The sequence below is a fragment of the Schistocerca gregaria genome, chromosome 1 (genome assembly GCF_023897955.1).
Source record: "Schistocerca gregaria isolate iqSchGreg1 chromosome 1, iqSchGreg1.2, whole genome shotgun sequence".
NCBI lineage: Eukaryota > Metazoa > Arthropoda > Insecta > Orthoptera > Acrididae > Schistocerca > Schistocerca gregaria.
Genome location: NC_064920.1, coordinates 435,205,469 through 435,232,089, shown reverse-complemented (window position 1 = coordinate 435,232,089; position 26,621 = coordinate 435,205,469). Strand labels below are relative to the sequence as shown.

General features: G+C 39.3%; 1 protein-coding gene across 1 annotated transcript in view; it reads left to right on the top strand.

Annotated features, from left to right (window-relative positions):
• The window catches only part of LOC126351252 (integrator complex subunit 9), a 98,548-nt gene that overhangs the window by 52,784 nt on the left and 19,143 nt on the right, over positions 1–26,621 (top strand). The window contains exons 11-12 of the mRNA XM_050002587.1: positions 6,465–6,650; positions 23,517–23,717. Coding sequence (XP_049858544.1) covers positions 6,465–6,650; positions 23,517–23,717 — 387 coding nt within the window. The remainder of the gene's footprint in view (positions 1–6,464; positions 6,651–23,516; positions 23,718–26,621) is intronic.

The following is a 26,621-nucleotide window of genomic DNA, read 5'->3' as shown; positions in this document are numbered from 1 at the left end:
TTATTTTCAGCAAAGAACAATGAAATGGTGGTAGAAAGTACTTTTTCATTTGTTAATCATGTGTATACTCAATTCTTAATGTGGCTACAAGATACAAGGCCTCTCTCACACAAAAGAACCCATTTGTTTACATGTATTGTGAAGCCGGGAAAACAAATTCTCGAGAAAGTTGTTTGAGATTTTGTCGAAAATAAACAGCAGTGCTCCACATCAAACAGGCTAACTGCAATGCCTTTCCCCACTCATGTACCACTGACAACAAGCAAGAAGTATGGTTCAAGGTAGTGTGTCGTTTGTTCTGAGAAAGGTGCACACAGTACTGGCAAGTGAGTTAAAAGGGAGACCAGATAGTGGTGTGAAGAGTGTAAAGTAAGGTTGTCTTCCTGACTGTTTCAAACAATATCATATAAAGGCAAATTTTGTTCAGTGAAAATAGTTACATAATTTTTGATGAACTGGTTTTGTACATTTATTTTGAAATAAATTCTTATGTATTGCATTTCCAACCTTTCTACTGCCTCTTAGCCTTCCAGTTTCCAAAATTATACTGTAAATATTTGATGAATATTAGAACGCCTTAAATAAATGAAGAGATAAAGGATTATGATATATGTTTCAGTAAAAAAAAAGTTTTGCTTTTCTCTTTCATCTTGTAAATAGGAGCCATACCAAGAAATAAAAAAAGTGTGTGACTTAAGACGGACTGCAAAAGTCACTTTGGTCTAACTGTAATATGTTAAACCAACAAGAAAGGTGCATGAAGATTTGAACATAGCAGAATATCTGTATATAAAAATCCTACATATGCATTCAAGTTTACATAGGAATTACAAAAAGGACACAAGAGCAGTTGTCTGGGGAACACAGATAAATAGGCAGTAGCAGAACATGCACTGGCATTGGGAAACACCAAATTTGTTCCTTTTTATCTAGAGCCAGTCATTACTATTATGTTTGGATGTACAGACAGGCTACAGATAGCTAAAAGCATATAAATAACTTCAACAGAAAAGGAAGAGGATTAAAATTTGCAAGTTGTGGACATTAACACTAAATTAAGCAAACAGCAATAATTCTTCTCCACCATAAGCTCTGTAAAGCATCATTAAATTCTATGATCTTGGATATGGTGATGTCACCAGCTGACTATTGCATGGATATGTATAAACAGCTTTGCTTGCTGAGTTTTTTTAAAGTTGCTACTGCTATTTGAGTCTGTATAGCTTGTGATGAGATCTCCACCACCAGAAGATGAAATGATAGCCATGGAAATATGCTTTGGACCACGGCCTAAAGCTCAAGAAACAAAAATCACAATCAATTGTGGTAGTTTTTCATGGTATGGCTTCTTGGTACTATGCACAAAAAATATCTGAAATCTGCAACTAGATATAAGTAATTCCAGTTGCATAACCAGTCCAACATTTTGACATGGCTGCATTAAAATTTTTTTGCTAATTTACTATATTAACAAATCCGGCAGTTGCATCACAATTGCTGAATACGTATGGGAATTGGATTATACATATCCTCTCCCTCTCCTCTCCTCTCCCTCTCCTCTCCCTCTCCTCTCCCTCTCCTCTCCCTCTCCTCTCCCTCTCCTCTCCCTCTCCTCTCCCTCTCCTCTCCCTCTCCTCTCCCTCTCCTCTCCCTCTCCTCTCCCTCTCCTCTCCCTCTCCTCTCCCTCTCCTCTCCCTCTCCTCTCCCTCTCCTCTCCCTCTCCTCTCCCTCTCCTCTCCCTCTCCTCTCCCTCTCCTCTCCCTCTCCTCTCCCTCTCCTCTCCCTCTCCTCTCCCTCTCCTCTCCCTCTCCTCTCCCTCTCCTCTCCCTCTCCTCTCCCTCTCCTCTCCCTCTCCTCTCCCTCTCCTCTCCCTCTCCTCTCCCTCTCCTCTCCCTCTCCTCTCCCTCTCCTCTCCCTCTCCTCTCCCTCTCCTCTCCCTCTCCTCTCCCTCTCCTCTCCCTCTCCTCTCCCTCTCCTCTCCCTCTCCTCTCCCTCTCCTCTCCCTCTCCTCTCCCTCTCCTCTCCCTCTCCTCTCCTCTCCCTCTCCTCTCCCTCTCCTCTCCTCTCCCTCTCCTCTCCCTCTCCTCTCCCTCTCCTCTCCCTCTCCCCCTCTCCCTCTCCCCCTCTCCCTCTCCCCCTCTCCCTCTCCCCCTCTCCCTCTCCCCCTCTCCCTCTCCCCCTCTCCCTCTCCCCCTCTCCCTCTCCCCCTCTCCCTCTCCCCCTCTCCCTCTCCCCCTCTCCCTCTCCCCCTCTCCCTCTCCCCCTCTCCCTCTCCCCCTCTCCCTCTCCCCCTCTCCCTCTCCCCCTCTCCCTCTCCCCCTCTCCCTCTCCCCCTCTCCCTCTCCCCCTCTCCCTCTCCCCCTCTCCCTCTCCCCCTCTCCCTCCCCCCTCTCCCTCCCCCCTCTCCCTCCCCCCTCTCCCTCCCCCCTCTCCCTCCCCCCTCTCCCTCCCCCCTCTCCCTCCCCCCTCTCCCTCCCCCCTCTCCCTCCCCCCTCTCCCTCCCCCCTCTCCCTCCCCCCTCTCCCTCCCCCCTCTCCCTCCCCCCTCTCCCTCCCCCCTCTCCCTCCCCCCTCTCCCTCCCCCCTCTCCCTCCCCCCTCTCCCTCCCCCCTCTCCCTCCCCCCTCCCCCTCCCCCCTCTCCCTACCCCCTCTCCCTCCCGTCTACCTCGCCTCTACCTCTCCACCACTCTCCCCCCACTCCCACCACTCCTCCCTCTCCACCCCCTCTCCCCAATTTGATGTAGTTTTTGTCCACAATCTACATCTACATCTACATCCGTACTCCGCAAGCCACCTGACGGTGTGTGGCGGAGGGTACCCTGAGTACCTCTATCGGTTCTCCCTTCTATTCCAGTCTCGTATTGTACGTGGAAAGAAGGATTGTCGGTATGCTTCTGTGTGGGCTCTAATCTCTCTGATTTTATCCTCATGGTCTCTTCGCGAGATATACGTAGGAGGGAGCAATATACTGCTTGACTCTTCGGTGAAGGTATGTTCTCGAAACTTCAACAAAAGCCCGTACCGAGCTACTGAGCGTCTCTCCTGCAGAGTCTTCCACTGGAGTTTATCTATCATCTCCGTAACGCTTTCGCAATTACTAAATGATCCTGTAACGAAGCGCGCTGCTCTCCGTTCGATCTTCTCTATCTCTTCTATCAACCCTACCTGGTGCGGATCCCACACTGCTGAGCAGTATTCAAGCATTGGGCGAACAAGCGTACTGTAACCTACTTCCTTTGTTGTCGGATTGCATTTCCTTAGGATTCTTCCAATGAATCTCAGTCTGGCATCTGCTTTACCGACGATCAACTTTATATGATCATTCCATTTTAAATCACTCCTAATGCGTACTCCCAGATAATTTATGGAATTAACTGCTTCCAGTTGCTGACCTGCTATTTTGTAGCTAAATGATAAGGGACCTATCTTTCTATGTATTCGCATCACATTACACTTCGCTACATTGAGATTCAATTGCCATTCCGTGCACCATGCGTCAATTCGCTGCAGATCCTCCTGCATTTCAGTACAATTCTCCATCGTTGCAACCTCTCGATACACCACAGCATCATCTGCAAAAAGCCTCAGTGAACTTCCGATGTCATCCACCAGGTCATTTATGTACATTGTGAATAGCAACGGTCCTATGACACTCCCCTGCGGCACACCTGAAATCACTCTTACTTCGGAAGACTTCTCTCCATTGAGAATGACGTGCTGCGTTCTGTTATCTAGGAACTCCTCAATCCAATCACACAATTGATCTGATAGTCCGTATGCTCTTACTTTGTTCATTAAACGACTATGGGGAACTGTGTCAAACGCCTTGCGGAAGTCAAGAAACACGGCATCTACCTGTGAACCCGTGTCTAAGGCCCTCTGAGTCTCGTGGACGAATAGCGCGAGCTATTTCAGATGATACAGATTCCTCACTATATTACAGTTGTAAGCCAGTAAACCATAATACAACTTTCCTGTTTTCTTTTAAAACTGGCTGTGAGGTTGAATCTGAAACAGCTTGTATTTGTGTCTAGAATTTTTGTTTAAAACTATATAAAAGGAGAGAGAATTATGTGGGAGAAAAAATTTGTCTTATCTTTTAAATGCTCTCTGTTGTAGTTAAAATTGACTGCAAAAAAGAAATTGATACTGAACATTTTCACAGCACACCGTAACACAACATTTTCTTTCTCAAAGTCTATTTTAATGGAAAACCTGTGAATTGTTGTTTAAGAGAATATATAGCCTATGGCCATCAGAATGTTTATGAGTATCATATAAAAAGATAAATTAAATCGATCAAGAACTTCTTGAAGTTTCTGAAATTTCTGCTAACACTCTTTCCCCTATAATTATAAATGTTTGTTAGTGTTGCGTAAAAATTTGGCGTGAATCGGTCAAGACTTTGTAGTCCATATCCAACAGTGTTTTTTGGAACTGTGTGTAAAAGTTTGAGACAAATCGGTTAAGAGCTGTTCGAGAATTTTGGTGACAAAATTAAATGAAGACTTGTCTTTGTGTAGTAGTAGAGGTGAATACCAGACTGAAACAGTAAAATGAGTGCTTAAATAATAAGTGCTTTTATAACACGCAGTTGAAGTTTTTGTGTCAAAGATGTGATCCATATTTCTGTCAAATCATTATAGAAATGAGTAATGTAGGCACAATATTGATAACTTTGGATAGTAGCCACTCTTGGAAATAAGTTACTGTTGCATGATAGTGCTGTGATGGGTCTTGGTTTCTTGATGACAGTCTCTCACAAAATGTTAAAAGTAAATTCAAAACATTTGGGAATAAAAAGATCTTTCTCTAGTAAGTTATTGTGCTTATTGTAGAACCAGTATTCATTTCATTTGGGTAATACTGCACCTCAGTGTAAAGACTGATATCTGACCATTAATAGTGAAAAAATTTATCTATTTTTCTTCAGTTCATGCAAGGACTGCCACACATGATTGAAACTCAACACTCCATTTGATTGCTGAACTGATGCACAACAGATAATAATCATTTAAATATCAGGTAATTCAGTTGTGAAGGGATATCAGATGGAATGAGCACATGATATTATTTGTACAGAAATCAGATTGTAGTGTTGATTTGTTGATACGGTACTGAGAACTCACTGTTCATCCAAAAGGTCAGCTATCAACAATACAGTTGTTAAATATATTCTGTTTGTCCAAAGTATCTGCAGAATAATTAGAGTTTCAATTAAAACATCCATTATTCTCTTAGTCCAATGTTGATCATAAAATATGTCTTAGAATTAATATAGTCAGATTCTAGTCATTCTCTCGATGTCATATTATAATAAACTGATAGGAGCAACAGTAGCCCTAGCCATCGTACTACCCATAGTATTATAAATGCAGGAACTGCTCGGAACAAAGAGACAAGTGAAATTTTTTGCTTGCATTCACAATGTAATATTATAGATTTGTTGATAATTTTTTTGTGCCTTACACATCTTAATTTCTGCAGAAAAATTACAAATCTGCTGTAAGTTACATCTGAATAAAGAGACCATTAATAAAAGCTCTGTTTGAACTTGACAAAATTTTATTGGGTGTATACCTATGATTAATGTGTAATGCACAGAGTAATTTGAGTTCTTTAGTTATCTGCTCTATGATGATGTGATGAGAATTAGGTCCATTTTGAGTCATGGAATACTCACATATACATTGGCATTCCAGTTCTAAAAATAACGTTGGAGGCTGATAAAATTCTGTCCATTGTGATTACCGTCAGGGACCTTTCGATTAGATGCCTTCATGAACCAACCTAGAAAGTAAAAAAATTACAAAAAAATGTTCAGATAGTAGATATCTTGATTTGTTGTTGGGCATATAAACAAGTCTGAGAATGAGAAATTTGCTAGCTTTTGGGTGAATCTCTCTTCAATCTACACACACACACACACACACACACACACACACACACACACACACACACAGAGAGAGAGTTGGCCCAGTGTAGGTGTACAGAAGTGTGTGTGTGTGTGTGTGTGTGTGTGTGTGTGTGTGTGTCTGTGTGTGTGTGTGTGTGTGTGTGTGTGTGTGTGTACTTAGTACTCTTAGCGAACCAGGGGTTTCATCATCAGGCAAGAAAAGAAGATATTTTCGAGCAAAATTACTCAGGGGGAAAGTGGGAGAGGGGTGCCAAATCACTCAGATCCTGGGTTAGTACCTAGCTACTATGAGGGAGAATATAAATGGCCATCTACTTGCCTCTTTACCAATTCAGTAAATTTCTAAATGGGTTTTCCTTTTTTGCATAGTGATTATGTGTTGCAAGCCAAATAATCAGCAGAACTGGGTCATGTTTATCAGTACACTATTTTTCTAATTTTATCTGCTTGCCATTTTTACTGTCTGAAATATAGTGTTAAGTGAATGCATGAAAGATCAGTTACGATTGTTCATCTTAAATTTTGGTTCCATTTGCCTGTTTAGTAGGACCGTCCGTTGATAACATTCAAGCGAGATGAAGTTTTGACATTACCTTTGAAGAGGAAACAAACTCAGGTTGAGTTAAGCCCAGAACTGGCAGAAAATTTACTCCCGAGTGAAGTGAGATCTGGTGTGGCTCTTGCAACATTAACTGGAGGAATCCATGTCAGAGATAACAAACACACTTTAAAAGTGAGTATTGCGGTTTAATTGAGTCAACTGTGTACTGATTTCATTTTGCGTTGTCATTACTTTTAACTGTGATAGTTTTTTTATTTTTTCTCGTGTTATTCTTGTTTGTTATTGCTCCCCCCTGTCCCCCTTCTTCAGAGCATCATAGTTATTTTGTATGTTTTAATAAGATTGCATACATGTCTGCTGTTTAGCAAATTTATTGTGAAGACAAGATGTAAAATGTAAGACTTTTGTGGCAAGTGATAGGAGAAAGAGATCATGGATTTGTTTCATCACGAGAAAGGTTTTTATTATTTTCTGCTGGCCTTTTATTGTGTCCACACCAACTAATTTTATGCACTTACCATGAGAAGAATGTGGCTCAGTAATTCATCTACTGGAACAGGGTGCTGCACAATAACATGTTTGTTTGTTAGACCAAAATGGACGATAATAACCATAAACATTGAAGGTTTATCAGCCAGCAAAAAATAACTTCTACAAATTTTATGTTAGGATATAAATTGTGATGTTTTGTGCATGCAAGAGATGCACAGAGATACTACTCAACAAAGACCAAAAATAGCAGGCCTGCAGATTGCCATTGAAAGACCCCACAGGCAGTATAATAGTACCATTTTTGTGAGTCTCAGTGTAGCAGTGCTCTGTTTCTCTATCAAAGGAGAACAATATTGAATCTTAAAATTGAGTTAAGCAGTTGTACGATAACATCCGTCTACAAGCTTCTTGGTGAAAATTTTAACTTCCCTCCCCCAGTGAAGTTTCAAATTCGGGACACTCAATTCGCCTTGGACACCTTTAATAGCCACAATAGTACATGGGGCTCCAAGAATGAGAGGAGGTACTGAAGTGGGCTAATTGCAGAAGGTTAACTCACTCACATGACAGCAAGTTACCACCTTCATTTAACAGCAGCTACTGGGATATGGGATAAAACCCTGACCTGCTTTTCGTCAACAACACTGTTTCCTACCACTGTGTGAAACTGTAACATTACCTGTACCTGGCACCCAACATAGGCCAGTCTGTCGCCAGGTGTCTGCAGCAATCAAACCACAGGTGATCCCGTTCTCTAGGTCATTCAGCTGTAAGAGACCAACTGGAGGAGTTTTTGCGGAAACTCTGGATGAGGAAATACTAAGTGTCGAATGCGTGACAGACTTTTAAGACTGTTTTTTGATGCTGTGAGGAGGTGCATTCACACTTCGATCCCCAGAGGCTGCTGCACAACACTTTCTGGGTATGAATGAAAAATTAATGTCAAAACTACTAGAATACCTTAGATCCGTTCAACAAGAATACAGTAAAATCAGGAGAGACTCTATCCCAGGAATTGGAGAAAGCCAAACAAAATCGATGGCTTGAAATGTTAGTGTATTGACATGTCTAAGAACAGCAGAAAAGCTTGGAAGCTGCTCAAACAACTTAGTAATGACCCTACTGTCCTTGAAGACACAACATTATCCCAAATGAGGTCTGCTACCAGGTGCTGCTGAATCAGAAAGCTGAAGGAAGGAAGGAAGGAAAAGTAGTCTGCCAAGTTTACTTCGGAAGATCTGAAAGCTGCTATTAAAAAGTGTGAACCTGGCAATGTGCCAGGACTTGACCATTTATTGGTGGAGCAGATGAAGCGTTTTGGACCTGCAACTTCGGGGTAGCTATTGCAATCCTATAACAACTGCCTAACATGACAGCAGATTCTTAAAATGTGCAGGATGACAAGGATCTTCGCTATACTGAAACCTGGCAAGCCAGCTTGCAATACCAAGAACTTCTTCCCTATGTCTCCTTTGTGCCATCTATATAAAATACTTGAAAGAATATTGCTTAATCATCTCAGCCCTGTCACCGAGCTTAAACTAATTTCACAAGAAGCTGGATTTAGAACAAATAAGAATTGTGCAGCACAAATACTCAATGTGACACAGAATATCAAGGATGGTTTTGAGAGGGGTTTGGTCACAGGAGCAATATTTGTAGATCTCTCTGCAGCTTATGATACAGCACAGTATCACTTTGCACAAAGTGTATAAACTAATGAGAGATTATGAATTTAAGAGCTTCATAGGAACTCTGATTCAGAACTGTAGATTCTATGTCAAACTAGATGGCAAGAAAAGTTGAGGGACAATGCAAAAAAAGCAGTCTGCCTCAAGATAGCATCCTAGCACCAGCCTTGTTTAACATCTATTGTAGTGATCAGCTACAACTCTTAACACAATAAGCTTCATATGTAATGATGATCTGGCGCTAATATCTCAAGCCAAAGACTTTGAAACAGTAGAGAGACATCTAACAAATGGACTTCACTCTCTTGCAGCATACTGCCAAAATAACTGTGTGAAACCAAGTCTGGCTGAAACTCAAGAATGCACTTTTCATCTGTGAAACAGACACCAACAGAAAATTAAGTCATATGGGATGGTGTGGAGCTGTAGCATTGTCATAATCCAGAATAGGTGCCGGTCACACTGGATTATGCACTGACATTTAGGAAGCACTGACAAAATGCAATACAAAAAGTATCTGACTGCAATAACATCAGAAGACTCAAAAGTAGCGGATGGGGTGCCCAGCTGACAGTACTCAGAACATCGGCACTTGCATTATGTTACTCTGCTGCTGAATATACCTGCCCTGTTTGGTTCAGTTCTGTTCATGCCAGGCATGTGGATGTTGCCCTCAACGAGACAAGCAGAATATCATCAGCATGTCTATGAACAACCCCAACCCAACAAACTTACAGCCTGGCAGGGATAGCTCCACCAGTTAAGACAGGAAGTTGCCGCAAACACAGAGAGAAGCAAAGCAGGTCTAAACATAGCACATGTGCTGTGTGGGCACCAACCCCTCCCCCAAGCAGGCTGAGATCTAGAAGGGCTTTCTAAAAATTTCTGTCAAAGACAGTATATCACTGTCAATGGCACAACAAAACCTGTGGACTGCAAGAAAAACAGATAGCATTATGGATCCTACCTTTAACCCCCCCCCCCCCCCCCCCACACACACACACACACAAACCTGCAATCGAAAATGTGGAGCTCCCTCAACAGATTAAGAAACGGTGGGTAGAACAAAGGATAATATGGGCAAAGGGAACTGTCTTGCGAACCCATCAACTATATGCGATTGTGGAGCCAAACCAACCACCAAGTACCTGTACAGCCGTCCTCAGTGCCCAGTTTCCTGCATGTTGAAGGACCTGTTGTGAGCCAGGGACAATACCATTGAGATCGCTAATTTTTGGTCTGATAGTATTTAGTGTTTGTAATTTGTTTGTATACAACTATTATTATATGGTTCAATTGCCTCACATTGTACCCCTATTTCCTTTGTATGTATTAATTAATAAATTAGCATTTTGTAACAGTTCCTATTTCTGGAACACTCCATGCCAAAGAAGTATATCTTAGAAAGCCATTATACTTTGCTGCCTTGTGTCCTATTCACAAAGAGATATTTATTTATAGTCACTGATTCTGCCACACTGTAAGAGAAAGCATTAGGCAACAACTGGTGACTTCTGTCATAAAATGATGGATAACTAAAGCTATAAGTGCATTACATTATTTTATTTTCTCTGCTAAACTGACATTCAGAAACTTGGCTTATTTTTCTGAAATGAAGTTTTTACCATAATCTGGAATGACACTGCTCCATACCTGCTTACATAATACGAGGTGCATTCAAGTTGTAAAACCTCGGTTTTTTTGGTCAGGCCTGGAAACAGACATATATGTGCGGTTCTTTCACTCGTGAGTACATGACAGAGATGACGGCACTGTACAGTAGAAAGTACTCTACCAGCAGCAGCAAGAGTGAACAGTGTATTTGACACTTAAAAACTTTCACATTTTCGTTTCAAGAACAATATGTAATAATTTGTTTCCTCCGTTGGCATAGTATGACACTGATTGAATCTCGTCACCAGTTGAGTGAGTTATGATGTAATGGTGTAATGGCTGATTTTAACGTGTGTTCATAGGTGCTACAGTTCAAAGAAGGCACAGTGTCTTGTGACAATATAAATCAAGACAATCTTGGCCTCGCATCGACCAGTCTGACATCTTGATCGAGTGAGTGCAGAAAGTTGTTTTGGAGGATCACAGAATAACTGTGGATCATATTGTCTCAAAAGTTGGTATTTCTGTGTGATTCTTACACATACTCCAGCATGAAGATCTAAAAATGCAAAAAAGTGTCCTCCAGATTGGTTTGGACAAATGAGCACAAGACTGTGCTCATGGTATGTTGTCAGGCAGTGTTGGTGATGATTACATGTATGGAATTTTTTTCCCACCAATTGTGACAGGGTATGAGGCATGGATACCATTTTTCAATCCTGAAACAAAGTGCCACCCAGCTCAGTGGCAGCGCACGCTCTCACCACCAAGAAAACAGAATTTTAGGTAAGTGCCAGTGCTGGAAAAATGATGATGGCCATGTTCTGGGACAGCAGTGGCATAATCCGTACTCATTGCATTCCAGAGGGCATCCTACAAAGATATTTTGAAGACCAAGCTCCATACAGCATTGCTTGAAAAGATGGTGAGAAAGGCTCTTTCACTGAGAGACAGCATTGACACATTGGGCGCATTCAGTGCTGCTGTTTCTTTGTCACAACTACTTTGAGATGATTTCTCATGCTGCTTACTCAGCAGATGTGGCTCCTAGTGACTTCTGGCTGTTTCCAATGATGGAGCACTCTTCATGGTCACTTATTCACTAGCTGGGCTGCCATTGTGCCAGTGCTTTTCCAGTGCTCAAACCAAACACCTAAGGAAGAGTTCTTAGTGACCATGGAATCGGGACACTGATGTTGTGAAAAATGTATATGGCTGCTGGGAGATTGCATTGATAAGTAACACAGTTTTGTGTGATTAGTGTGTGAGTAGAAAAAATGGTGGTGTTATAACTTGAATGCACCTTGGTAAGAGGTACTCTGCTGAATTGTTCTTAGGTGATGAACAGGAAATTAATAAGTGTGACAAAGATGATGAAAATAGTTTCCTAAAACTATTTTAGCTATTATGTATTGTTCTCTTCTTACTTGTGTTTTCTGTTGGTGGGCTTATTTCAAGTAATTACTGTGGTCATAAGGGTAAATTATTCATCATCTATAAAATTAAGACAGCAGATGAGAGCAAATAATGGAAGACACAAAACTTGCAGTGAGAGATTTGCCCATAGGGCAGAACATATAATCATGATCATAATTACGGTTGGGAAAATGCTTAAGGAAGTATTTCAACTTCTGAAGCCATTTCACAAAACTTATATTGTGGATGGTGCACAGTGGTATGAATTGTAGAAAAGTGGTTGTCATCATTATAAGATGGCCGAGCCTTCAATTGTGATGCTTTTAGCCAGAAAAGATAGAGAGCTGACTCATCAAGGTCCTATGAACATGTGTCCAGAAATGCATCCTTGCCACAGTAGATGATGCTGATGAATGAAAGTTTCTCTGACCATGTGCCGTGTGTTCCTTATGTGTTGCAGGCTGTCTGATCCAGTGTAATGTAAGCAGCTGAATGATCTGTTAGTCATGTTAGGAACAAGCCAAGATAGTGTTTTCGTACGGCCAAGCAGATGGAAATGGTCAAGTCAGTATGGCAATACCAAAACAAGTATCCTCGTAGACACCAACCACATCACACAACACTTCAAGCTGTATTTGAGCATTTGATCATAGGTCCTTTCAGACAGATGAAAATGCAAGGGGATCTGTTTTGTTGGACAAATGTTCTACTTGTATAAGCTTGGCTGCTGTACACCTCCATATTTCATTTCAGCATGTGACTATGGCGAAACCAGTGCAAAGTAAACCATTCACATTTGACCATAATTCAGAACTTACATTGTTCTCATTGCGTAGCCTAGTTTTCTTAAGTTTTAGCCTAAAAGATCAAAGAGATGTTCCTGAAACCCTGTTTAACAATAAATTGACATTTTAGTATTATCTTCAGACATAACATTCCATTGCCTCCCATCAGATTGATGGTTCAGCCGAAAGTATATTAAACTTACTTTACTGAGATTTAAGCTGAAGCAGTTACTTTTGAAATAATTCCTGAAGCCATTTAAGACACTAGAACAGTTCAGTCTCATATCATTGTGACCCATCAACAAATGTTGTCATCTGCATAGTTATCTTACTATTGTGCATTGTGGCTTCAATCAGTAACAAATGATATAAACAATAAGGACCCCAGAATTGAGTGTTGGGGCACACCATACCTGGAGAAGTGCTACACTTCTTAATAATACTAGCTTCTATCTGTTTAATTTGTGTGACCCAGTACCAGTCTTGAATGACTGTGACACATTTAGTGATATCTCTGATTTAACTTACACTCGTTATAACAGATGGTTGTAGAAAGCTTGTACCTCTCATTAAAGATTTAAAAACAAAACACTGCACCAATTACATGATGCTGTGCATGAGTAAGAAATGTAACTGATGCAGATTCCACTGTTACCACATGTTTAGAGTTCATGAGAACCTGTATCAAGTGCTCATGGCAGATCTAGGAACAAACATGCTGTCATTTCCTTTTTGTCTAATTTCTATGTCCAGATCTAAAGCTCGGTTGTGTTTATCATAATACTTCTTTGAGAAGAAAGTTTTCTAATTGCAGTGCAATAGTTTTTTCTAACACTTTACTTAACTTTGCTTGACATAATCAATGTTTCAGGAAAGTTGGCAGCTGTGTCACTCATGATTTAAAAAATAAAAATCTGCACCAATTACTTATTTTCAAGCTTAGTGTAGGGCATTTCGAGAATTAGTTTTCATTTACAAGTACATTTGTTTACATGAATATTTTTGATGATGTTTGAGTGTGTAATTTTCTGCCTCTCTTGAATTGTAGATATCTTTTTGAAGTTATATTACAATGCTAATGCTAGAAATGATACCTTTATTTGTATACTTACAAGTATGTGCCTCCTCCATTGCACAGAATGTCACACACACGCAAATTATCACTTATACTGTTTGTGTTTGTACTCAAGACATGGTACAAATATATTATGACACTACAATTTCGCAAAGAATTTGTACAAAGTCAGAGGTTCTGCAGTATTCTTGGATTTCGTTACATACATAAAGTTGTCATTTATAAAATTTATTTTTATCACTTAACTACTGGACTAAATGTACATTAACAAAATTGCAGTGGCGAATGACTTCCCGGCTCAGTAACAAACAATATGTAGAAACATGTAACAAAAAAGAAAACAATCCATGGCTCTTTAGAAGGATCCAATAATACAAACAAGTGTATGGCCTCATATCTAATGTAGGTGACATTTCTCAGAAGATAGGAAACCTAATTAGGCCATGTAAAGTGAAAGTAGCTTTCACAACAAACTACAAAAGAAATTAGAAGTAATAAAAAAGAAAGAGATAAATTCTCAGACTTACATGTAAAACTTGCTACATGGGAAAACAGGCAGAAATTTTCAAATTAGATGCACTGAACACATCAGCTGTTAAACATGTAGTGAGTTAAGAAATCATCAGTAGCAATACTCTTAAAAAGCACTGGACACCAATTCAGACACATTGAAGAAGATCTTGAGCTATTCCACCACACCCTAAAATTACATACAATGGAATTAACGGAGGAACTTGAAAATTTTGTACACCACAAAAAGCAAGGAGAAAAATTCTCAGTGACAAACTAGATAGTGAACCAGTTAATACATTGGAGCCAATGAACGTACTAGACATGTTCACTATGTTTTATCCATGAAATCCAATGGACGTATGTCATACATTCTTCACTTCTGGCTTGTTTTTTTTTTTTGTGATTTAAACACTTTTTACATTTGTAAGTGGCAAGACTAATTGTTTGGCTTGTCATAAGTGCACTAATGATGGCAAGCACACATCAGCCTCTCGTGAATGGTACCAGTGTTACGTGAACTGTGTATGCACTTGGAATATTGTTGCATGTTGATTTGTTCTATGTTGACTGTCGTGTTGTGCTATTGTGTGAATCCTTCCCATGTGTAAAAACATATAAATGGTGAATATGGCTAATGGGCATCACTTGTCAGACTTGGAGATTGAAGACCCCTTGAACAGCATCTCAGAACTTGACGATCTTTTGGACGACATCAGCGATTTTTCAGATGATGGTGATGGTGATGGTGATGGTGATGGTGATGGTGATGGTGATGGTGATGGTGATGGTGATGGTGATGACTCACGTGAGCTGGAGAGTGAAATCTGTGCTGCTGGTAGAAATGATGGTTGCGAGTATGAAGAATTTCTGTTAGGTTTGTCATTCAGTTCAACAGCCTGCTCTTTATATTGAATGGTGTCATTTTGATGCACACTCTGAATTACCTCTGAAGAAACAAATGGAATTCAGGTTCCTGTCAATACATTATCAACATAACTAGACTGTTTGTTTGCAATTTTTTGATTACGGGATGTTTCTAAAACTGAAATTGGAGGCAAATATGTATGCTACTGAAACTATTTCTGAACTTCACCATCAGAGCAGGATCAAACCAAAATCTTTATTGAAGAAATGGAGAGCAATGAGGATAGAGGAAATATATCAACTTTTTGCAATTGTTTCTCATATGTGTGCTGTAAAGTAACCTAAACTTAGGGGTTATTGGTTTGTAGACCCTGTGCTTGCTTCATCATTTGCTTCTCAGATAATGTCACAAGACAGATGTTTTGCCATATTCAGGATGATACGAGTGAACAATGTGCTTGTGGATACTTCAACAAGAACCATGCTGTGAGCCTCTGTGTAAAATAAGAACTGAAACTTCCTGGCAGATTAAAACTGTGTGCCCGAGCGAGACTCGAACTCGGGACCTTTGCCAGGAAGTTTCATATCAGCGCACACTCCGCTGCAGAGTGAAAATCTCATTCTGGAAACATCCCCCAGGCTGTGGCTAAGCCATGTCTCCGCAATATCCTTTCTTTCAGGAGTGCTAGTTCTGCAAGGTTCGCAGGAGAGCTTCTGTAAAGTTTGGAAGGTAGGAGACGAGGTACTGGCAGAAGTAAAGCTGTGAGTACCGGACGTGAATCGTGCTTCGGTAGCTCAGATGGTAGAGCACTTGCCCGCGAAAGGCAAAGGTCCCGAGTTCAAGTCTCGGTCGGGCACACAGTTTTAATCTGCCAGGAAGTTTCATATCAGCACACACTCCGCTGCAGAGTGAAAATCTCATTCTGAAAATAAGAACTGTTTGGGACTTTCTATGAAAAAGATGCAGAAGTCTTTTATCCATCACGGAATCTGACTGTGGATGAAGCAATCGTCTTACTTAGCAAAAGGACATGTGGTATACATGGACAGTTTTTATAAAAGTCCTGCAGTCATTGAAGTACAATGGGGAAGAAATACAGTGGGAGTTTGAACTTTGAAGAACAACAGGAGAGGTTTCTCTAGATACCTAATAAATCAAAAACTAAAGAAAGGAGAAAAGACTTTTCGTTGCAAAGGACACCTTTTCTGCTTGAAATGGAAAGACTTGTCCACTTTGGAGAAAAATAAAAATGCTGAAAAACTGTTTCTTTAGAGTAATATCTAAAAATCCCTGTATAATTTATTTGTGCTAAACATACACATGTAGATATTCATAAAGAGGAAGGATGGAAGGTTAAGCTGATATACTGTCTGAAGAGGTAAGTGGATTAGTAAATTTATTAAAAAATTGTAAATTGTAGAAACTTGCCTCAGGATCCAGGTATTAACTGGATTGCTGACCTGTTAGGTTCCATTGTGTTAACTTTTTCAAATGTTTCTTCTGCATATGGTAATAACTGCAGTAATTTTCATAAATATGTAGGTTATATATCCCCCTTCTCTCTCTCTCTCTCTCTCTCTCTCTCTCTCTCTCTCTCTCTCTCACTCACTCACTCACTCACTCTCTCACACACACACACACACACACACACACACACACACACACTCACTCACACTTTCACTTTGAATACAACCGGAAACAAACAGTGTAAGTGGTGGTGGTGGTGTGTGTGTGTGTGTGTGTGTGTGTGTGTGTGTGTGTGTGTGTGTGTGTGTGTGTGTGTGTGTGTGTTTTACATTCTGTGTAATGGAAGAGGCACAATACCTGTAAGTAGACAAACAAAAGTACTATTTCTAACATTAGTATATAAAAACACTCCAGGATTCATTTAGTCTGATTTTTGATTGTAGTATAACTTAAAAATCTTCATTGCAGGAGAAGCACTGAATCAAACATGTAAACATCACCCAAATTTTTCTTGTAAACAAATGCACTTAAAAATGGGAGAAAATTCTCGAAATGCATTGTGCGAGATGAAAAAAATAAGGAACTGGCGTAGTTTTTCATTACCCACACTAATTAAGATCAGATTTAAACTAATTTGTTGGTGGTTTTAACATTTTCCAGTACTGCCATTTTTTCTGCAGTAACTCAACTATTTTGAATTTTAATTCATATGGGGACACACCTTCTTTTTAAACTTTCATTAAAAAGGTGTACTTTAATGTAATTGGGGAACTTTAATATAATTGGGGAAATTTCATCTCGTCAAATTGAGACTTTATTTTGCATTTTATTTGTAATTGTGTGTGTTTCATTTGTATTGGTCTCACGCGTAAAAACTGATTTACGAGTTTCATAGTCACCAAGATGGTACTTATGCTCCATGGGTTAATAATGGTTGTTGCTGATGTTACATTTTGATTTTCTACCAAGTCTTGCATTTACCAAGTCCCATACTTAATTTGCTATGTTCTTTGAGTTAAGTATTTGTTGTTGTATGATTTCTTTGGTGTGTATAGGATTTTTCAATTAAGATGTTTCTTAATTTCTGGAACCATTTAAAATATTGTAATTCTGTTTCCGCCCAAATGAATTGTGACTTACGTCTTTTCATAACTGTATTAATTACAGAGATATTGGTATTGATTTCACATATTTTTGATGAAACTATAGTAATTTCTGCTTCTAGCTTCTTAGTTGCAAAGCAAATGAATGGCAAAGCTTTTCACTTTTCAAAATCCGATCGCTACTTTCTGAAAAATCATGGTTTTTAGATCTTAGTCTCGTATCGACTTTGATCGTGAAACCAAGTGCTGTTTTATGCGGAAGGTCATGTTGTAACTTTTGTGTCAGACTGATGGGGTGCTTGAACTTGACAGAACTAAGGGAACCTACTTACAAAAATTGAATAGTGGAAAAAAGTTTTAGCTTAAAACTGATGATGATCACATTTGGCTACATATGGTTGAGCTGAATACCTGGTTGTGCAAAGCAATGAATTTGGCATTGAAGTGTCATTTACCAGTATACTATGCTGCTTTTCTTTCTGCTGACCATGAAAGAAAGGAGTGAGTCAAAAATTGAATGACTTTGTGAACCAGAGAATTGTATAAAGATCGTTAAATAATAGCTTTGTGTAATTGGTTTAATGTCAAGATACCCACTTATTCTGCAAAATTGCAACAGCAACAAAAAGGAAATCACAAAAGAATAACAATATGAAAAGGATAGATTGCTACTCATCACATAGAGGAGGTGCTGAGTAGCAAACAAGCACAATGAAAAGACTGCTAAACACTAAGTTTTTGCTCAAAAAAGTCTTCTTTCTGAAATACAAACACACACGCACTCGTGCACACATGTGGCTACAGTCTGTGGCCACTGGGGCCAACTATGAACTATGCCTGTATCTGACGTGTGCAGAAATCTAGGGTGATTGGAGGGAGTAAGGAGATGGCATGGCATGGGGTGCAGAATGGGAGGGATAGCAGTGCGTGAAGGTGATGTGCTACTTGTGGTAACGTGAGGATGTTGGGAGGGGGAGGTGATTGGGGGGGGGGGTGGAGAAACGTAGAGAATGGGGAAAAGACTGTAGGTGTATTGGTAGAACATGATGTGCTTAATTTCAGTGGCTGCTTCACAGCCTTTGCACATTCCCACCAACACCATGTGTTATGAACTTCGATGGTGGGAATGCTCCCATCAACCCCCTAACCTCAACCTTCAACTAGTCCCTATCCTCTCCCTGCCTATCGTTCCCTACTCCCACTCCAACAATGCACATGCCTTCTATTCCACCAACACACCTCCTGCTGTACGTCTCCTCTCCCCCACTTACCGTTCCTCTTTCCCCTCCCAGCACAGCTTCATGACTCTGCACCCAGCAGCCAGTCGTTTCCCCACCAGGTCCCTGTACAGTCCCACAAACTGTGTGTGTGTGTGTGTGTGTGTGTGTGTGTGTGTGTGTGTATTTTTCTTTCTATTTCAGAAGGAAGATATTTTTGTCCAAAAACTTAGATGCGTAGCAGTCTTTCCATTGTGCCTGCGTGCAATTCAACATTTCCTCCATGGGGTTATGAGCAATCTATCCTTTTCATGTCCTTGTGATTCCATACTCAAAATCACAAAAAAATGAAGTTATAAACATTGGCTTTAACTTCTGTTTATGTTACGAGGTGTTCAAAATGTCGCCATCTGCTGCAACACACATTTGCAGCCTCTGGTGTTTTTATATAAACTAAAGAGCTTCCTTTAATATCATTGTGCAGACTGCAACAAAGCAATATTTTAAGTTGTCTGTGAGGCATTGGAACTTGTGAATGGATTTCATCTACGAGTGTGACCCAGAGAAAATAGTCCAGTGGTGTCAGATCAGGTGAACATGCAGGCCAACTGATAATGCCCTAACATCAAAGATGTGGACAAGCTCTTTACTAGCAACAAGCAAATAATGAGCTGAGCACCCATCATGCTGGTACCACATACATCAATGTATTTAAAGTGGTACTTCCTCTAGGAGAGCTACACTATGTGGTCAAAAGTATCCAAACACCTGGCTGAAAGTGACTTAAAAGTTTGTGGTGCCCTCCATTGGTAATGCTGGAACTCTTGGCCCACCCTTAGCTGTGCTGACAGCTTCCACTCTCAATCAGGTACTGGAAGGTGTTTTGGGGAATGGCAGCCCCACTTTTCATGGAGTGCTGCACTGAGGAGAGGTATCGATGTGAGGTCTGGCACGAAGTCAGCATTCCAAAACATCCCAAAGGTGTTCTATAGGATTCAGGTCAGGACTCTGTGCAGGTCACGCCATTATTGTTCAATCATCCAATGTTTACGCTCCTAACACCAAGTGAGGCATCGTTTGGCATTTACTGCTGTCATGTGTGGCTTATGAGCAGCCACTCGACCCATAGTACTTGAAGTGGAACCGGATGCAGTTTGGAATTCCTGTATGATGGTCTGGATAGATGTCTGCCTATTACACATTATGACGCTCTTCAACCATCGGTGGTCTGTGTCAGTCAACAGACAAGGTCGGCTTGTATGCTTTTGTGCTGTACATGTCTCTTCACATTTCACTTCACTATCACATTGGAAACAGTGAACCTAGGGATGTTTGGAGTGTGGAAATCTCACGTATAGACGTATGACACAAGTGACACCCAAACACACTACCACATTCGAAGTCCCTGAGTTCCGCAGAGTGCCCCGTTCTGTCCTCTCACAATGTCTAATGACTACTGAGATCGCTGATATGGAGTACCTGGCAGTAGGTGGCAGCACAATGCACCTAATATGAAAAGTATGTTTTTGGGGATGTCTGGATACTTTTGATCACATAGTGTCGTTGCACTTCAGTAAGAAATGTTTTTATCTTTTATCTGTTTACATTTCTTCAGTGAAGTAATTACCAGTCACTAGTCTCCAATAATCCCACAACAAATGTTCACATTCCACTGCCTCTTATGATCAGCTTGCCTCAGTCAATGAGAATTCTCACACCCAAACCTCCAGATATCAGACTCTCTGATTGGTACCAAACATTGTGTGTCGATAGAGTATGAACCAAAACACCAATTTAGTTTCTGCTGTGTGCTGTCGTCCAGTAGAAGATGCATAAACAGTAATTAAAAGTAACACCAGAACTATGGAGCATAGGCAAACTGTATCCTGAGCTCCGAATGTGAAGATCTCTGTTAGGTGAGTTGATAGTGTCAGATCGTTGTGCTAAAGGTCAAAAATTTGAAACCCATTGATGGTGATTTTTATTTTCTTATTATTTTTTTTAAACAGATTATACGTGAAACTGTTGTATGGGAGAACATTTTTCTGCCATGTAAAAGGACATTTCAGAGTTTGTAGCAATGTTCTTTGGTAGTCTGCTTTTGCTTTGTTAGTTGAAAGTAGCAAACCTGTAGCATAAGTTTGTATAGATAGGTGTGGTGTTACTTATACAGAAGTACGCTATAGGTTTGCTACTTTCAACTAATGAAGCGAAAGCAGACTGCCAAAAGAACATTGCTACAAACTCTGAAATATCCTTTTACATGGCAGAAAAATGTTCTTCCACATAACAAATTCACGTGAATCTGTTAAAAAAAATCATCTTCAGTGGGTTTTTAACTTGTGACCTTTTGTACAATGATTTAACGCTCTGCCAACTCACCTGCCAGAGAACTTAACATTCAGAGCTTATAGATATGGTTTGCCTATACTCCGTAGTTCTTGCTTTACTTTTAATTACCATTTATGCACCTTCTACTGCACGACAGCACACAGCACGCAGCACAAACTAAATCGGTGTTTGGTTGATACTCTATGGACACACATCATTTGGTACCGATCAGAGTGTCTGACATCAGGAGGTTTGGGTGACAGTGCCCCAATAACGTACATTTCTTACATTCAATTTTCCATGATTGGTAAAGGGAACTCCATTGGTAGAGGGAATTCTTTGAAGAAAGAATCTGTTGTGATGCTACATCAGAACTGATCTACAGAATTCCAACCAACATTGTGCTGACATACCAGAGGCACCTTCAGTTTCTTTGGAAACAACGTGTAGATTATGAGCTTTGTGTTCCAGAACATCTACTCAATTCTCTTCACTCACTGCAGGCCTGCTCCTTACACTCTGCATAATATTCCAGTGCCCTCCAATAACAATTTTTTGCACATTCCCTAAGTTGTCATTCTTGTTGGACACCACATCAGAATACTATTCTACATACAACTGAACTGTTCTCTTCATGTTCCATCTGCATTCTCCATAAGTAGCAAATATAGTTTCTCCCAGTTTGTAAAATACATTTATTTTTTCAGAGCAACCTGCTCTTGACACATGTGTAAGCCACAAACAGAATGTGCCTTTTTGATATCAGTGTAGTGGCACTGCAATACTCTGTGTCCCCCATTTCCAGCATGATTTATTTCCTTACTCGGGTATGAAATAGTGAAGTTAAGCAGAAGAAGCAATCAGTGCCAAATCCAAAGTAAATTCTAAATATTTTAATTATACCAAAACTTGTAATTACTCCAACACTAATTACCAGATTATGAAGAGTGAAACTTTGTGGAATTTGTCTCTTTTAGAATAATGATACTAGAATCAGAAATTCCTATAGTTCCATTTGGGGAAGCTAAGTTGATATCACCATTTCAGTAATTAATGTAGCTACGAAAAGAGACTACTTTGTTTAGCAAAGACTTTCTCACATTTCCTATGATCGAAAAGGATTACAATAACTTCAACAGTTCCAGATATAATTGAGGTGAACAGCTTAGCTGAATCACTTTGTGTGCTCAAGGCTTATTTATGGGATGGTCGACAAGCTTGATATTTGGAAACTATTTATATTTTTCTCTGGATGTGGACATTTTCTCCAGGAGTTGTTTCACTTTTTTATGGCAGATTGACATGGTCCTGAAAATGTATTCTCACTTAGCATGTGTTCTAATAGTATGCACATGTCGCTGGGGTAATGATTATTTTGATGCAGCGCTGTTTATGTTTCTTCTTTGGCTCCATGTAGGTCTTACCATTTTTGTTGCAACCCACTGTTTATCATCCCCAATGTGTCTTTTTACTTTCCCTTATTATTTAGTATGCTATACATTCTATCAAAACTTTAAGAAAGGTACATCGAGCATAGATATACCTATATAACTATATTTGTGTGTTGAACTTTTGGATGTTGTACGATATTATTTATACCAGGATATGTGACAATTCTCAGTCTCCTTAGCATCATTAGTAGATTCTTCTTTCACATTGTTTTTGTTAGAATTTAAGTTTTCTGTATTTACAAATACATAAAAATGTTGCAAACTACTGTTAACTGCACGGTAGAGAGAACTTATCATTGTACTACATTTTTGGATTTCTTCCCTGACCAGTTGGCTGTGTATTGTGGGAGAAGTGACTGCTTAATTACGTCTGAATGTACTCAGATTAGTCTAATCTTGATTTTGTCATCTCTACAGGAGCAGTACATATGGGGCTGAAATATTTTCTACATTCTTCACTTAATGCCGGTTTTTGGAGCTTTGTAAGTTGGCTTTCTTGGGATAATTGGTGCATATCATCAAGTGTGCCCCGATTCAGGTTTTCAGCATTTCCATGATGGTCTCCCATGATTGAAACAAATCTGTGACAGCCCTTCTTCGAATACGTGCAGTACTCACTGTTAATGCCATTTATTTTAGGCTCCACTTGCTTCAGCTGTATTCTAAGGCAAAACGCAGAAACTTATCCATCCTTTCAAGTTAGAAGTTCCAGAGAAATTTATTAGAGGTTGCATTGTTGTGTGTTGTATTGTCAAATTGGTATGCTTACCAGCAAATGAAGCTTCCCATCAGTTGGCCTGTATGCTATTAATTGATTTTAAATTTAAATCATCCCTGGTAATACACTAAACTACAGCAAAAATCCTTTCATTCTAAGTGCCAAATTGGAGAAGGCTTACCTTGATGGAAAATATAATTTATATACTGCATTTATAATTCTGAGAGATCAGTGTGGAGATCATGTCCAAACTCTTCCATTAAAGTAAATTTACATTTAAGGGTACAACTTTTTTCCAGATGCTTGTGGATGAAATGAAACCACATTCATCAGTGTCCAGCAAGAAGCGGATTAGAGGTGTTGAAGAAATGTTAAACAAAAAACCTACAAACTACACCTGGGGATCATTAGATATTGATGAATTTGTCCAAAAGATAACACAAGAAGGCATTACAGACGCAAAAGTGGAGCAGGTCTCTAGTGGATACATTATTCATCTGGTAAATATTAGTTTTAAAATTAATTTGAGTACATCTTATAAACCAGGCACACAAAAGGATGGTAAGAGAAAAAGAAAGGAAGGAACAAACAAATGAAAACCACTGCAAATATTCTTTACCTGTGCTTTCATTTATTATTGAGTCCTGTACTGGTCATTTTGACCAACATTTGCAATGCATAATTTTTGCAAATGATCATCTTTATATTTGGGCAATTATTTAGAGAAGTCATACTGCTTATTGGATTGTTTCATTTGAAGTCATCTAGTAGTCTCAACCTAATTGTTTCAGATGCTGTTCAAGTTTTGTTTGTAGATGATTGTACACGTCATAGGTAATTTCATAAATCCATGACTCTCAATACTTAGTATTTGGCATTTAAGTGCCTATAACTTCTCAGAAATTTCCATTAAAGTATTTTTGATAATTTTAGCCACATCTGAAAATGTATTAACAATATTAAGGTTACTTGTAAAGAAAAATGTATTGTTCCTAATTAACGTTGAATGAATTGCATGTAAAGTGGCATTTCTCAGATCCAAGATTTCAAAATTGCTAAAACATCGATAGAAAATTTCCTGGAGCCAATTTTGCCACTGGTTATCAGAAAACTCATCCACTTCTGAAAACTGTATTTTCCAGATCCCACAAAGAAACTAACAGAGAGCTCTTTATGACGGTATTCCAAGAAATAATTCCACCTACACTTTTTAGTGTTTCTTATTATGATGAAATTTCTTTATGACTCTTGCCTGCCTCTGGTGTGTTAAATGCTACAGCAAAACTCTTTAACAACTGTATGTCTCGCATGATTCAAGCTATTGAACTAGTGAACCCACACTCATGGGTGTAGTTTACATATTCAAGGAAAGACAAATATGTAGCCTTGTTGTTAAGACCTTTTGTGGAGAACGGGGAACATCATGTCTGTAATTCAGTAGATTTTGTTAGTAGGTTAAACACTTTGAAAGTTAACAGCTCTGACTTATTAGTTACCTTTGATATCATCTTCTTGTTTACTAAATTATGTTTGTAAGAAAGCTCATAACTCACTAATTTTGTGACAGTGCTACAGACAATGCACTGACTAATAGTCACATTTGCAATACCTTTTACTTACCACCTATGTCTCATTAAAAACATGTGATAATTTTTTTTAGCATGATTGAAGAGAGATTGTGCCATGAGTGTTGCTTTCTAATGTATATTATTTCTGTATTGTGTGCAAAAAATTAATTTAGGAATGCAAGTACCAAGATTTCCAGTTCTGAATAAAGTGGCCACTGTGAAAACTGCTCTACCATGTCACAAATAGAGGTGAAACTTGTCAGAAGTTCTTATAGATACCTTAAGTATATTATATACAAATTTTATCAAAATTGAGTATGGTTGAGACGGGTTCCCAAGGTTGCTTAACACAGAATGATTATTTAGTCAAGGCATTCCAGCAGTAAAACTGCCCAACTACAGTTCTTATATTTAAAATTCGTGTGAATGCAAAGCTTCCTGAATATATAAGGTGTGTGGTGTACCAGGACTTCCCTTTCATGGGCAGTGTTCTTATGGACTACACATGTGTAAGGAATATTGCACAATACTGTTGAATTTTGTCCATTTGTATGCAATATTTCCAGTCCCAGGAATGAATCTTTGATGTTGATTACTCGAGTAATTTGAAATCTGTTTCATTGTTCCACTTACTAATGAGAAATATCTTGCTAGATTAGATTAATACTTGTTCCATAGATCATGAATACGACACTTCGTAATGATGTGGAACGTGTCAGGTTAATAAAAGATGTCTGTACAAGAAATTACATTACACAAAATATTGCATGACACTAATGATTAAGTTTTTTTTCTTAGTTTATATCTAAAAATTCAGCCAATGAGTAGAAGGAGTTGTCATCTAGAAATTCTTTTAATTTATTTTTAAATGTTAGGTTGGCTATCTGTCAGGCTTTTGATGCTGTTTGGTAGGTGCCCAAAGACTTTTGTGGCAGCATAATTTACCCCTTTCTGTGCCAAAGTCAGATTTAACCCTGCATAGTGAAGAGCATCCTTTCTCCTGGTGTTATAGGTATGCACACTGCTATTACTTTTGAATTGGGTTGGATTATTATCAACAAATTTCATAAGGGAATATATATACTGTGAGGTTACTGTGAGGATCCCTAGATCCTTAAATAGATGTCTGCAGGATGACCGTGGGTGGGCTCCAGCAATTATTCTGATTACACGTTTTTGTGCAATGAATACTTTTCTACTCAACGATGAATTACCCCAGAATATGATGCCATACGAAAGCAGTGAATGAAAGTAGGCATAGTAAGCTAATTTACTGAGATTCTTATCACCAAAATTTGCAATAACCCTAATAGCATACGTAGCTGAACTCAGACGTTTCAGCCGACCATCAATGTGTTGCTTCCAGTTTAACCTCTCATCAATGGACACACCTAAAAATTTTGAAAATTCTACCTTAGCTACAGACTTCTGTTCAAATTCTATATTTATTACTGGAGTTGTGCCATTTACTGTACGGAACTTTATATACTGTGTTTTATCAAAATTTAAGAGAGTCCGTTTGCTGAGAACCACTTAATAATTTTGTGAAAAACATCATTTACAATTACATCACTTAGTTCTTGGTTTTTGGTTGTTATTACTATACTTGTATCATCAGCAAAAAGAACTAACTTTGCATCTTCATCAATGTGGAATGGTAAGTCATTAATGTATATCAAGAACAGTAAAGGACCTAAGACCGAACCCTGTGGGACCCCGTGCTTGATAGCACCCCAGTTTGAGGAATCAGCTGTTGTTTTAACATTACACGAACCACTTATTTCAACTTTCTGCATTCTTCCAGTTAAGTATGAGTTAAACCATTTGTGCACTGCC